At 46.8% G+C, this 15315-nt stretch overlaps 1 protein-coding gene across 1 annotated transcript in view; it reads left to right on the forward strand.

Annotated features, from left to right (window-relative positions):
* The first annotated feature begins 3641 nt into the window (after positions 1 to 3641).
* arhgef40 (Rho guanine nucleotide exchange factor (GEF) 40) overlaps positions 3642 to 15315 on the forward strand; it is a 46921-nt gene continuing 35247 nt past the window's right edge. The window contains exon 1 of the mRNA XM_055938402.1: positions 3642 to 4003. Coding sequence (XP_055794377.1) covers positions 4001 to 4003 — 3 coding nt within the window. The 5' untranslated portion in view covers positions 3642 to 4000. The remainder of the gene's footprint in view (positions 4004 to 15315) is intronic.

A 15315-nucleotide genomic window follows, 5' to 3' on the forward strand; every position in this document is an offset into this window, starting at 1 on the left:
TGGTTCGCTATTTTACACTAGGTCTACAGTTTAAGTATATATGTCACGATCGCGTTGACATGAACGAGAGGACCAAGGCGCAACATGATTTGAATACATCTTCTTTAATAGAACGGCGAAGATGAACACGTAACACTTATACACAAAACAAAAACAACAAACGATCGTGAAACTTCAAACGTAAGTGCACACACAGACTACTTACATCGACATATACATCTACAATGACCCACACACAGCTAAAGCCTATGGCAGCCTTAAATATGGCTCCCAATTAGAGACAACCGAAATCAGCTGTCTCTAATTGAGAACCCATTCCGGCCACCATAGACTTCCCTAGACAACAACACCCAACATAGACACAGCTAGACACATACACCCAACACAAAACCATAAACTACAACCAACACCCCCTCTACCATATAATACCTCAAAATACACACATACCCCATGTCACACCCTGACCTAACTAAAATAATAAATAAAACAAATAATACTAAGGCCAGGGCGTGACATAAACCCCCCCTTAAGGTGCGAACTCCGGACGCACCAGCACATAGTCTAGGGGAGGGTCTGGGTGGGCTTCCTTCCACGGCGGCGGCTCCGGCACTGGTCGTGGTCCCCACCCCACCATAGTCATAAGGGGCAGCACCGGGATAAGGGGCAGCACCGGGATAAGGGGCAGCACCAGGATAAGAGGCAGCACCAGGATAAGGGGCAGCACCAGGATAAGGGGCAGCACCAGGATAAGGGGCAGCACCAGGATAAGGGGCAGATCCTGGCTGGATGACGGCTCCGGCGGATCCTGGTTGGACGGCTCATGGCTGGCTGACAGATCTGGCTGCTCACGGCTAGCTGACGGATCCGGCTTCTCATGGCTGGCAGATGGATCTGGACCCTCATGGCTGGCTGACAGATTTGGACGCTCATGGCTGGCTGACGGCTCTGGCAGATCCTGTCTGGTTGGCGGCTATGGCAGATCCTGTCTGGTTGGCGGCTCTGGCAGATCCTGTCTGGTTGGCGGCTCTGGCAGATCCTGTCTGGTTGGCGGCTCTGGCAGATCCTGTCTGGTTGGCGGCTCTGGCGGATCCTGTCTGGTTGGCGGCTCTGGCAGATCCTGTCTGGTTGGCGGCTCTGGCGGATCCTGTCTGGTTGGCGGCTCTGGCGGATCCTGTCTGGTTGGCGGCTCTGGCGGATCCTGTCTGGTTGGCGGCTCTGGCGGATCCTGTCTGGTTGGCGGCTCTGGCGGATCCTGTCTGGTTGGCGGCTCTGGCGGATCCTGTCTGGTTGGCGGCTCTGGCGGATCCTGTCTGGTTGGCGGCTCTGGCGGATCCTGTCTGGTTGGCGGCTCTGGCGGCTCCTGACTGATGAATGGCTCTAGCGGCTCCTGACTGACTAATGGCTCTGACGGCTCGGGACAGACGGGCGGCTCTAATGGCTCTGGACAGACGGATGGCTCAGACGGCGCTGGGGAGACGGATGGCTCAGACGGCGCTGGGGAGACGGATGGCTCAGACGGCGCTGGGGAGACGGATGGCTCAGACGGCGCTGGGGAGACGGATGGCTCAGACGGCGCTGGGGAGACGGATGGCTCAGACGGCGCTGGGGAGACGGATGGCTCAGACGGCGCTGGGGAGACGGATGGCTCAGACGGCGCTGGGGAGACGGATGGCTCTGGCCGGATGAGGCGCACTGTAGGCCTGGTGCGTGGTGCCGGAACTGGAGGCACCGGGCTAAAGGCACGCACTTTCAGGCTAGTGTGGGGAGAAGGAACAGGGCATACTGGACCCTGGGGACGCACATTAGGCCTAGTGCGTGGGGCCGGAACTGGTGGTACCGGACTGGGGACACGCATCTCAGGGCTAGTGCGGGGAGCAGCAACAGGATGCACAGGACTCTGGAGACGCACAGGAGGCTTAGTGCGTGGTGCCGGAATTGGTGGTACCGGGCTGGAGACACGCACCATAGGACGAGTGCGTGGAGGAGGAACAGGGCTCTGGAGACACACTGGAAGCCTGTTACGTGGTGTAGGCACTGGTGGAACTGAACTGGGGCGGGGAGGTGGCGCCGGAAATACCGGACCATGCAGGCGTACTGGTTCCCTTGAACACCAAGCCTGCCCAACCTTACCTGGTTGAATGCTCCCCATCGCCTGACCAGTGCGGGAAGGTGGAATAACCCGCACCGGGCTATGTAGGCGAACCGGGGACACCATGCGTAAGGCTGGTGCCATGTATACCGGCCCGAGGAGACGCACTGGAGACCAGATGCGTTGAGCCGGTATCATGGCACCTGGCTCAATGCCCAATCTAGCCCTACCAGTGCGGGAAGGTGGAATAACCCGCACTGGGCTATGAACACGTACAGGAGACACCGTGCCCTCTACTGCGTAACACGTTGTCCGCCCGTACTCCCGCTCTCCACGGTTAGCCTGGGAAGTGGGCGCAGGTCTACTACCTGCCCTCGGCCCACTACCTCTTAGCCCCCCCCAAGAAATTTTTGGGTAGTACTCGCGGGTCTCCAGCGGGTCTCCAGCCTTGCCTCCGTGCTGCCTCCTCATATCGCCTCCTCTCGGCTTTCGCTGCCTCCAGCTCTTCACGAGGGAGGCGATATTCTCCCGGTTGCGCCCAAGGTCCCTTACCATCTAAAATCTCCTCCCATGTCCATGAATCCTTAATGCCTTGATCCTGTTGCCGCTGGTCATGTTGCTTGATCCGAATTTGGTGGGTCATTCTGTCACGATCGAGTTGACATGAACGAGAGGACCAAGGCGCAACATGATTTGAATACATCTTCTTTAATAGAACGGCGAAGATGAACACGTAACACTTATACACAAAACAAAAACAACAAACGATCGTGAAACTTCAAACGTAAGTGCACACACAGACTACTTACATCGACATATACATCTACAATGACCCACACACAGCTAAAGCCTATGGCAGCCTTAAATATGGCTCCCAATTAGAGACAACCGAAATCAGCTGTCTCTAATTGAGAACCCATTCCGGCCACCATAGACTTCCCTAGACAACAACACCCAACATAGACACAGCTAGACACATACACTCAACACAAAACCATAAACTACAACCAACACCCCCTCTACCATATAATACCCCAAAATACACACATACCCCATGTCACACCCTGACCTAACTAAAATAATAAATAAAACAAATAATACTAAGGCCAGGGCGTGACAATATAATCTATTATAGATATTAAACATCATTTTGTATAAGGAATAAGAGGTACAATCCCTGTATGTAAGGACAACATGATTATCTGTGAAATAAATACAAAATATCCTACCTGCATGGTCTTAAAGTTTGGAACCATTACCATCTACGAGAACTTTGAATGAATGTTTACGATAAAGTTTCAAAGTGTGCGTGTAATGCCTATGCCCATAAACCAAGAAAATGTAGGTTAATTTAACGAGCAAATATCAAATATAAAATTAGCATCAATAAATATAATGTAATTACATGTGGGTGGAGTGACAACGTTTTATTGTTTATTCATTTCTTTAACGCTGGAGGAAAAAATGGAAAGTTTGAGTGGAGCCCCGGCGGTTGAAAGTCAGACTGTAGCTCTCTTGTTAACTGTGTGAGGCGCACGGAGTGAGGGAGGAGAGGGAGGGGTGTGGGATCAACATTAGGAGACAGGGAGGGGGAAAAAACTATTTGTACACGCTTGCCTTGCAGAATCGGAAATAAAGGCAGAGGCGGGGAGATTGACGGGGAAGACCGTGCGACGCCAATCATACTGTTTTCTCTTGCATGTTGTCTGTGAAACAAAAGTTCTCAGTCACAACCGACAACACACTACCCGGCCACGTTGCGGGACTACAACGGATTTAACGGACCATTGGAATAGGGGAATATTCTTGCGTGGAGACATTTATATAGTCTCTATAGCAGTGGATGGTTGGAGGAAGCGGGTCCAGGAAAGTCACAGACGACAATGTAGGCAGCCCAGCCGGAGTCATATCATGGTAAGTCCCTTCTGTTCTGCAGACTCTAGCCTAGGTATGTAGAAACAGGCGGCCATAGTTTCCTGCCTGGCCTGCTTCTATACCCGAAACAACTATAATGGAAAATAATGCAGTTTTAACGAAATGATAAAGCAAGTTAAAGCATATATTATTTGATGTTTTAGGCCTATAGACTATAGAGCAGGCTATAGGTTATTCTTGCTATTGTCCTAGACATAGCCTATCTATCAGTATAATCACGACTTTGTTGTTAATTGAACGTTGCAGGCTAGCTTATAGGCCACTATGTCGTTTAGACATTGCAATAAAGAGTTTAGCTTTAACTTACCGCCTCTCTTTGCAGATATGTGCTCGTTTCCCCCTTAAACAAACATGGACATTCCCTAACAGTAAACTAGCCTATCACATTGCATTTAATGCGCCCTCTTTGAATAGCCTGTCGATGTTCAGCATAGATGCAATATTTAAGGTTTAGGAATTGAAATGTTGTTTTTTATCTCAGTGTGTAGGCTATTACATATGCATTGACATGAAGTTAAAGCTGCATGCTACATATCGGGGCTAAATGGTGATGATCGGAAATAGTCATCTCCATGTTTTCATCATTATGTCTATTTTGAGACTGGATCATTGAGAAGGAGTGAGCAATGGAACAGTCACCGAGACCTCTCTGTATAACAATACCACCACTGTTCTTCATTGACACCCAGACTTCAGTTGTTACCACTATTTTTGACAGACTGACTGAGACAGGGCGAGACAGAGAGAGGGGGGTGGGGGTGGGGGGGGGGGGGTGGAGTGGAGACAGACAGACACAGAGAGAGATAAACAGGCTCACAGAGAGAGAAACAGAGAGGGAGAGAGAGAGAGAGATGGACAGAATTAGCTCTTTTACGGTTTCTCCTGCTGTGGACTGGGTGGAGCCGCATGGCAACTGTGAGACAGAGACAGACAGAGCGAGCGAGTGAGAGAGGGAGAAAGAGAGAGGGGAAGGGGGTGGGGACTTTTAGGAGAACTTGGAGAGTAGCGACAGTGGTTTGGGTGATGACGCATTTTCCACATTGGAACTGAAATAAAGAAAGAGAGGGAGTGAGAAAGAACGAACAAGGGATGGAGGGAATGCAGGGGAGTGAGAACATGAGTAGAGGGATTTTATTTCTCTGTTTATGAAGAGGCAGAGTTTGGAGGAGAGATGGAGAGGGGGATGGAAACACCACTTGCGCCACTAAACCTCAACTTGATCTATTTCTCTCTTTTTTCTGTCATTCTTCTTTCTCTCTTTCTCTTTCTTTCTTTCCCTCTCACACACATGCGCACATGCAAAATCGCATGTAATATTACATGCAAACGTGACACTGATGCAAGCATACAAACACACACACACACACACACACACACACACACACACACACACACACACACACACACACACACACACACACACACACACACACACACACACACACACTGAGAGTAATTCTCAGTGCCAGACAGCATTCAATAGCCTTGTCTCTAGTTATTTTGAAACACTTAGGGGACATGCCAGCGTGACCAATCAGGGCAAGGGGAAAATCACAAGACAAACTGTGATGAAAGGCTGAGATGAGGCAAAGACAGGGATGAGGAGGAGAGGTGACAGAATGAGAATGATGGAGACTAGAGGTCGACCGATTAATCCAAATGGCCGATTAATTAGGGCCGATTTCAAGTTTTCATAACAATCGGAAATTAGTATTTTTGGACACCGATTTGGACGATATTTTTTATATATATATTTTTTTACACCTTTATTTAATCTTTATTTAACTAGGCAAGTCAGTTAAGAACACGTTCTTATTTTCAATGACGGCCTAGGAACGGTGGGTTAACTGCCTCGTTCAGGGGCAGAAGGACAGATTTTTACCTTGTCAGCTCGGGGGATTCAATCTTGCAACCTTACAGTTAACTAGTCCAACGCTCTAACCATCTGATTACATTGAGCTCCACGAGGAGCCTGCCTGTTACGCGAATGCAGTAACCTAAGGTAAGTTGCTAGCTAGCATTAAACTTATCTTATAAAAAACAATCAATCAATCAATCATAATCACTAGTTAACTACACATGGTTGATGATATTACTAGTTTATCTAGCGTGTCCTGCGTTGCATATAATCGATGCGGTGCGTATCGTTGCTCCAATGTGTACCTAACCATAAACATCAATGCCTTTCTTAAAATCAATACACAGAAGTATATATTTTTAAACCTGCATATTTAGCTAAAAGAAATCCAGGTTAGCAGGCAATATTAACCAGGTGAAATTGTGTCACTTCTCTTGCGTTCATTACACGCAGAGTCAGTGTATATGCAACAGTTTGGGCCGCCTAATTTGCCAGAATTTTACGTAATTATGACATGACTTTGAAGGTTGTGCAATGTAACAGGAATATTTAGACTTAGGGATGCCACCCGTTAGATAAAAAACGGTTCCGTATTTCACTGAAAGAATAAACATCTTGTTTTCGAGATGGTAGTTTCCGGATTCGACCATATTAATGACCTAAGCCTCGTATTTCTGTGTGTTATTATGTTATAATTAAGTCTATGATTTGATAGAGCAGTCTGACTGAGCGATGGTAGGCACCAGCAGTCTCGTAAGCATTCATTCAAACAGCACTTTTGTGCGTTTTGCCAGCAGCTCCGCTGTTTATGACTTCAAGCCTATCAACTCCTGAGATTCGGCTGGTGTAACCGATGTGAAATGGCTAGCTAGTTAGCGGCGTGCGCGCTAATAGCGTTTCAAACGTCACTCGCTCTGAGACTTGGAGTGGTTGTTCCCCTTGTTCTGCAAGGGACGCGGCTTTTGTGGAGCGATGGGTAACGCTGCTTCGAGGGTGGCTGTTGTCGTTGTGTTCCTGGTTCGAGCCCAGGTAGGAGCGCCCAGGTACACTGGCAATATTAAAGTGCCTATAAGAACATCCAATAGTCAAAGGTTAATGAAATACAAATTGTATAGAGAGAAATAGTCCTATAATTCCTATAATAACTACAACCTAAATCTTCTTACCTGGGAATATTGAAGACTCATGTTAAAAGGAACCACCAGCTTTCATATGTTTTCATGTTCTGAGCAAGGAACTTAAACGTTAGCTTTCTTACATGGCAGATATTGCACTTTTACTTTCTTCTCCAACACTTTGTTTTTGCATTATTTAAACCAAATTGAACATGTTTCATTATTTATTTAAGGCTAAATTAATTTTATTGATGTATTATATTAAGTTCTGACGAATATTAAAAGCTCTGACGAAGGCCGTGAGGCCGATACGTAAGCTTATTAAATATCGGTGATGTAACGGCATTCCTCCTCCTCTTCATCTTCGGAAGAGGAGGAGTATTGATCGAACCAAGGCGCAGTGGAGTTTGAACACATATTTATTTAACGAAAACACGAACTTAACTAAACTAACAAAACAACAAACGGTGTAGACAGACCTATACGACGAACTTACATAAAACAAGAAGAACGCACGAATAGGACAATTAGACTACACAAACCGAACAAACCGTAACAGTCCCGTATGGTGCAAACAATTACACAGACACGGAAGACAATCACCCACAACGAACACTGTGAAAACGCCTACCTAAATATGACTTTTAATTAGAGGAACGCCAAACACCTGCCTCTAATTAAGAGCCATACCAGGCAACCCAATAAACCAACACAGAAACAGAAAACATAGAATGCCCACCCAAACTCACGTCCTGACCAACTAACACATATAACAAACTAACAGAAATAGGTCAAGAACGTGACATAACCCCCCCCATAAGGTGCGAACTCTGGGCGCACCAGCACAAAGTCTAGGGGAGGGTCTGGGTGGGCATCTGACCACGGTGGTGGCTCAGGCTCCGGGCGAGATCCCCACCCCACCATAGTCAATCCCAGCCTCCATCTCCCCCTAAAAATGTCCACCCACATCTTACCCCCACAAAATCCTCTTGGTAACATCCATGACAGGGACAGCACCGGGACAGAGGGATAGATCAATACAGAGGGATAGCTCAGAATATAGAGGTAGCTCAGGATAGAGAGGGAGATCAGGATAGAGGGGCAACTCCGGACTGAAAGGCAGCTCCGGACAGAGAGACAGCTCTGGACTGAGGGGCAGTTCTGGGTATATAGCCGTTTCTGGCTGAGGGGCAGCTCATGGCTGGCTGACGGCTCTCGACGCTCATGGCTGGCTGACGGCTCTCGACGCTCATGGCTGGCTGACGGCTCTCGACGCTCATGGCTGGCTGACGGCTCTCGACACTCATGGCTGGCTGGCGGCTCTCGACGCTCATGGCTCGCTGGCGGCTCTCGACGCTCATGGCTCGCTGGCGGCTCTGGCAGATCCTGTCTGATTGGCGGCTCTGGCAGATCCTGTCTGGTTGGCGGCTCTGGCAGATCCTGTCTGGTTGGCGGCTCTGGCAGATCCTGTCTGGTTGGCGGCTCTGGCAGATCCTGTCTGGTTGGCGGCTCTGGCAGATCCTGTCTGGTTGGCGGCTCTGGCAGATCCTGTCTGGTTGGCGGCCCTGGCAGATCCTGACTGACGACTGGCTCTAGCGGCTCCTGACTGACTATCGGCTCTGACGGCTCGGAACAGACGGGCGGCTCTAATGGCTCAGGACAGACGGATGGCTCAGACGACGCTGGGGAGACGGATGACTCAGATGGCGCTGGGGAGACGGATGGCTCAGATGGCGCTGGGGAGACGGATGGCTCAGATTGCTCCTGTCTGGCGGAAGGCTCTGTAGGCTCATGGCAGACAGGCAGTTCATGCGCCGTTGGGCAGACGGCAGACTCTGGCCGGCTGAGACGCACTGTAGGCTTGGTGCGTGGTGCCGGAACTGGAGGCACCTGACTGAGGACACGCACTTCAAGCCTAGTGCGGGGAGCAGGGACAGGGCACACTGACCTCTCGAAGCGCACTATACTCCTGGTGCGTGGTACCGGCACTGGTGGCACCGGGCTGAGTGCACGCACATCAGGACTAGTACGGGGAGAAGGAACAGTGTATACAGGGCTCTGGAGACGCACAGGTGGCTTAGTGCGTGGTGCCGGAACTGGAGGCACCGGGCTGGAGACACGCACCATAGAGAGAGTGCGTGGAGGAGGAACAGGGCTCTGAAAACGCACTGGAAGCCTGGTGCGTAATGTAGGCACTGGTGGTACTGGACTGGGGCGGGGAGGTAGTGCCGGAAATACCGGACCGTGCAGGCGTACTGACTCTCTTGAGCACCGAGCCTGCCCAACCTTACCTGGTTGAATGCTCCCCGTCGCCCGACCAGTGTGGGGAGGTGGAATAACCCGCACCGGGCTATGTAGGCGAACTGGGGACACATGCGTAAGGCTGGTGCCATGTAAGCCGGCCCGAGGAGACGCACTGGAGACCAGACGCGTTGAGCCGGCCTCATGACACCTGGCTCAATGCCCAATCTAGCCCTACCAGTGCGGGGAGGTGGAATAACCCGCACTGGGCTATGCACTCGTACAGGAGACACCGTGCGCTCTACTGCGTAACACGGCGCCTGCCCGTACTCCCGCTCTCCACGGTAAGCCTGGGAAGTGGGCGCAGGTCTCCTACCTGCCCTTGGCCCACTACCTCTTAGCCCCCCCCAAGAAATTTTTGGGTAGTACTCGCGGGCTTTTCGGGCTTCCGTGCTAGACGCGTCCCCTCATAACTCCGGTTCCCTTCTCCGGTTGCCTCTGCTCTCCTCAGTGCCTCCAGCTGTTCCCATGGGAGGCGATCCCTACCAGCCAGGATCTCCTCCCATGTGTAGCAACCTTTCCCGTCCAATACATCGTCCCAAGTCCATTCCTCCTTTTTCTGTCCCTTACTCCGTTTACTCCGCTGCTTGGTTCTGGAGATCTGGTGGGTGATTCTGTAACGGCATTCCTCCTCCTCTTCATCTTCGGAAGAGGAGGAGTATTGATCGAACCAAGGCGCAGTGGAGTTTGAACACATATTTATTTAACGAAAACACGAACTTAACTAAACTAACAAAACAACAAACGGTGTAGACAGACCTATACGACGAACTTACATAAAACAAGAAGAACGCACGAATAGGACAATTAGACTACACAAACCGAACAAAACGTAACAGTCCCATATGGTGCAAACAATTACACAGACACGGAAGACAATCACCCACAACGAACACTGTGAAAACGCCTACCTAAATATGACTTTTAATTAGAGGAACGCCAAACATCTGCCTCTAATTAAGAGCCATACCAGGCAACCCAATAAACCAACACAGAAACAGAAAACATAGAATGCCCACCCAAACTCACGTCCTGACCAACTAACACATATAACAAACTAACAGAAATAGGTCAAGAACGTGACAGGTGATACTATCAAGAGCAGTGTGCGGTTTCCTTTTTCTTTCATCTTGCTCAGTTGTTGCCATGCACCTGCAAATAAGATTGCTCAGATGTGCGAGTGCCTTTTGAATTTTGTATTATATTAAGTTAAAATAAGTGTTAATTCAGTATTGTTGTAATTGTCATTAAAAATCGGCCGATTAATCGTTATCTGCTTTTTTGGTCCTCCAATAATCGGTATCGGCGTTGAAAAATCATAATCGGTCGACCTCTAATGGAGACGTGAATCCAACATATCAATTATTAACTTGTAGACAAAGTGGAATTAAAGCCAGACTCAGTCAGTGGCACGAAAGATACATCTCCTTCAAACGTTGATATTTAGTTACATTGACAACCAAACACAACTCAATAGCACTTTTGCAATGCAGTAAATAGCCTATTAACTATTAACAAATTAACAAATGATATGTTTTGATTAACATCTCCAACTAAACCCCAAATAAAAGTTAAAGAATAGGATTAAGCCAGTGGCTCAGATGAAACTACCCACGCATGAGATATCCTGTAAATGTCGATATTCAATATGACTTTTGTAATACAGTAAGTAAATAGCCTAAAGTTAAGGCTATCTTACAAACTACATAACAGTATTTATTCAACCTTAAAAGGAGTAACGCATCCATGGCCACATTCTGAGGCTACTGTAACTATAAATGTCTTCTTATGTAATCATAGAAAGCGTCTCCTGTTCAAGATGGCATGCAAATGTCGCAGGTTTGTGGAGATCTTCATAATTGCCACAATAATCTGTGCAGAATCTCGGAACTTGCACTATGTACTTTTAATGTCATCAACTGCAATCCAGGCCATTTGGTTGTGCTATTAGATGAAGCACAGTGATAACACATTAAGTTGTTGTATTAAAACAAAATATCTGACATAGTTTTTTCATTGGAATTTGGCTGTACTTTCAAATGGTTGAAAGGATAGTGATAAAACTTTGAGAATTCTACAAACTTCTTGCTGTCTTTTTGAGTGGGTGAATAAAGGTTGTAATCTCGTTTGTAAATGTCTCAACAAAATATTACCCAGATTTCCACGTTGAAATTACGTGGTGTGCCCAGTGGGTTTCCTCCTCATGGTTTTTGTTATTTAGGGGGATTCAGAAGAGGAAATCAGTATCTTATAGTCTGCCTACCATCTCACTCTCACTCCCTCCCTTTCTATCTCCCTCGCTTCATCCCTCTCGCTTTCTACATCTGGTTTATATCACTATTGTTTCCCATCGATCTCTCCAAGTAGTTTAGCCTCCTTCTCTCTCTCTTAGCCCCCCATCTATCTCTCTCTCTTGTTCTCTCTCTTAACCCTTTTTTACACTCTCGTACTCTTTCTCTCTCCACCTATGCCTTTACTCCTGCACTCTTTAATCCCCCCCCCCTCTCTCTCTCTCTCCCTTAACACCCTCTCTCCCACTCTCTCGCTTCGTCTCTCCACCTCTGACTTTTCCTCTGCACTCTTTTATCTCCCCCTCTCTCCCTTTTCTCTTTCTCTGCCAAGCATCTGTTTGGAGGGCTCCTCTAGCCTGTCTTCCGTTCCAGGGCTGTGTGCTGCATGCAGGAGAGAAAGACAGGAAGTCTGACGGAAGAATGACATACCCGTGCCCTGACCATGCAGAGGCCTCCAGAATAATCACTACAGAGTACACACAAACACATATGGACACACGTATGCACAGTGCTGTGAAAAAGTATTTGCCCCCTTTTGGACTTTCTTTATTTTTGCATATTTTGGACACAGAATGTTTTTAGATCTTCTACCAAAACCTAATATAAGATAAAGGGAACCTGAGTGAAAAATAACACGACATTTTGCTAATTATTTAAATTATGTTATAAACAAAGTTACGTAACACCCAATACCCCCGTGTGAAAAAGTAATTGCCCCCTTACACTCAATAACTAGAGTGACATCTCTAGCTGCAATGGCTGCAGCCAAACACTTCCCGTAGTTGTTGATCAGTCTCTCACATCTCTGTGGAGGATTTGTTGCCCACTCATCCACGCAGGATTGCTTTAGCGAGATTCGAGGGTTTTTGAGCGTGAACTGCTCATTTCAGGTCCTGCCACGACATTTCAACCGGGTTTAGGTCTGGCCTTTGACTTACTGGTGGTGTGTTTTGGATCAGTGTCTTGCTGCATGATCCAGCTGTGCTTTAGCTTCTGCTCACGGATGGATTGCCTGAATGCATGGTTCCTTCAATGATGGCAAGTCGTCCAGGTTCTGACGCAAGCCGAACACTGCATTCCACAGTAAGAGCCTCACGCCAACGGTCAAGCATGGTGGTGGTAGTGTGATGGTTCGCTGCCTCGGGACCTGGACGACTTGCCATTATTGAGGGAACCATGAATGCTGCTCTGCATCAGTTCATTCTGAAGAAGAATGTCAGGCCATCCGTCCGTGAGCTGAAGCGCACCTGAGTCATGCATTTCTCCACAGCGATGTGAGTGAAGGATCAACAACTACAGGAAGTGTTTTGTTGCGTTCAATGCAGCTAAAGGAGGCACAACCAGTTATTGAGTATAAGGAGGCAATTACTTTTTCACACAGGGGCATTGGGTGTTGAATAATGTTAATAAAATACAAATAATGATCAAAATGTTGTGTTATTTCATCACTCAGGTTCCCTTTATCTAATATTAGGTTTTGGGTGAAGATATATAAACATTCAGTGTAAAAAGATATGCAAAAATAGACAAAAACAGAAAGGGGAAATACTTTTTTCACAGCACATTATGCACACAGTCACACACACATGGACACACATATGCATGTATACAGACACACACACACACACAATCACACCCTTGTACGCACGCACGCACACACACACACACACACACACACACACACACACACACACACACAGTACAGTATTACCTAAGTTGCACTAACCTGCCCTGGAGAAACAAAGCGCAGACCGGATAAAACACATCACACATCTAGCCACTTAGTTAAGATGGAAAGCCTCACTCGGAGGGAACTATTTCCTTCTGAAGTCCAGCCGAATAGTGTTTGTACGTCTAGTTTACTAATCCAATCACCTTTTGTTTCATGCACTACGGTGGGACCAGCAACAGTGCTTTTGGATAAGCCATAGTGCGGGAAACATAACCATGGATTATTTTAACGCTGCACAAAATGACAACCTCAGCCTTCAGCAATAACGTGTGACTACAGTATAGCCTGCTATTTCTGGTATACACTACAGTGCAGAGCAGTAGGCGGTGTCCTAAATAACACCCTATATTGTGTACTACTTTTGACATTTACATTTGACATTTACCCATAGAGCTCTGGTCAAAAGTAGTGCACTCTATGGATAATAGTTTGCCATTTGGGATGCAAGCAGAGACTCTGTTTCAGAGGAATGAGGGCATTAGAGCTGTACTTTGTATACCCTTTATTTTACTACAGGAAGTCACATGGCGATAAAGAATACATTTCCCAAGGTAAATCTAGGCCTAAATAGGTTAGCGTAACCAGAAACGTTTCAATAGGACGTGGCAATAGCATTAAGCGTTACACATATAGCACTAACATGAAACTGTACAGAGTATACATGTTTTGTTATTGGATCTGTGGAAAGGATATTCAAAGGGTTAATAAGGGCCGTTTTCATACATAGTAGTGCTCAAGACATTGGATGAGACACATACGGTGAGGCCTAGGGCTTAGAGCAGTGGTACTATGCAGAAGGATAGCGTTACATCTAGAGGGAGTTTGTGAAGAAAGGTAATTTGTCTTTATAAAAAAAAAAAAATCGCATAATAAAGTTACACGGACTCATTCTGTGTGAAATAATAGGAGTTGGCATGATTTTTTGATGACTACCGTTTCCTCTGTCCCCCAGACATACAACGTCTGTACAGGTCCCTCAGTCAAGTGTTGAATTTCAAGCACAGATTCAACTACAAAGACCAGGGAGCTTTTTTTGTAAGCCTCATAAAGAAGGGAAGTGGTAGATGGGTAACAAAAATGAATCAGACATTGAATATCTCTTTAAGCATGGTCAAGTTGAGAATTATGCTGAGGATTTTTCCCGGATAAAACTAAACGGGATGGAGCTAAGCACAGGCAATATCCTAGAGGAAAACCTTCTTCAGTTTTGCTTTACACCAGACACTGGGAGAGGAATTCACCTTTCAGTAGGACAATAACCTACAACACAAGGCCAAACCTACACTGGAGTTGCTTACCAAGAAGACAGTGAATGTTCCTGAGTGGCCAAGTTACAGTTTTGACTTAAATGGTCTTGTAAATCTATGCCAAGAAATAAAAATAGATGTCTAGCCATGTTTCCCAACACTTTGACAGAACTTGAAGAATTTTAAAAAGAATAATGGGGAAATATTTCACAGTCCAGGTGGGCAAAGCTTTTAGAGACGATTCACAGCTGCAATCGCTGCCAAAGGTGTTTCTAACATGCATTGACTCAGGGGGTGAACACTTATCTAATCAAGGTATATTAGTGTTTTCATACATCTTTAAAAAGTGTTAGAATTGTTCTTCCACTTTGACATAACAAAGTATTTTGTGTAGATTGTTGATAGAAAATGACAATTAAATCCCTTTTAATCCTACTTTGTAACACAATAAAATGTGAAGAATTCCAAGGGGGTGAATACTTACTGTATGATACTACTGCTCATTTAGTGATCCACCCTTCATAGTGTGGAATATATATATATTTTTTAACCTTTATTTAACTAGGCAAGTCAGTTAAGAACAAATTCTTATTTTCAATGATGGGCTAGGAACAGTGGGTTAACTGCCTTGTTCAGGGGCAGAACGACAGATTTGTACCTTGTCAGCCCGGGGATTCGATCTTGCAACCTTTCGGTTACTAGTCCAACGCTCTAACCACTAGGCTACGCTGCCGCCCCGTATGCAGA

This window comes from Salvelinus fontinalis, chromosome 11, assembly GCF_029448725.1.
Source record: "Salvelinus fontinalis isolate EN_2023a chromosome 11, ASM2944872v1, whole genome shotgun sequence".
Classification (NCBI taxonomy): Eukaryota; Metazoa; Chordata; class Actinopteri; order Salmoniformes; family Salmonidae; genus Salvelinus; species Salvelinus fontinalis.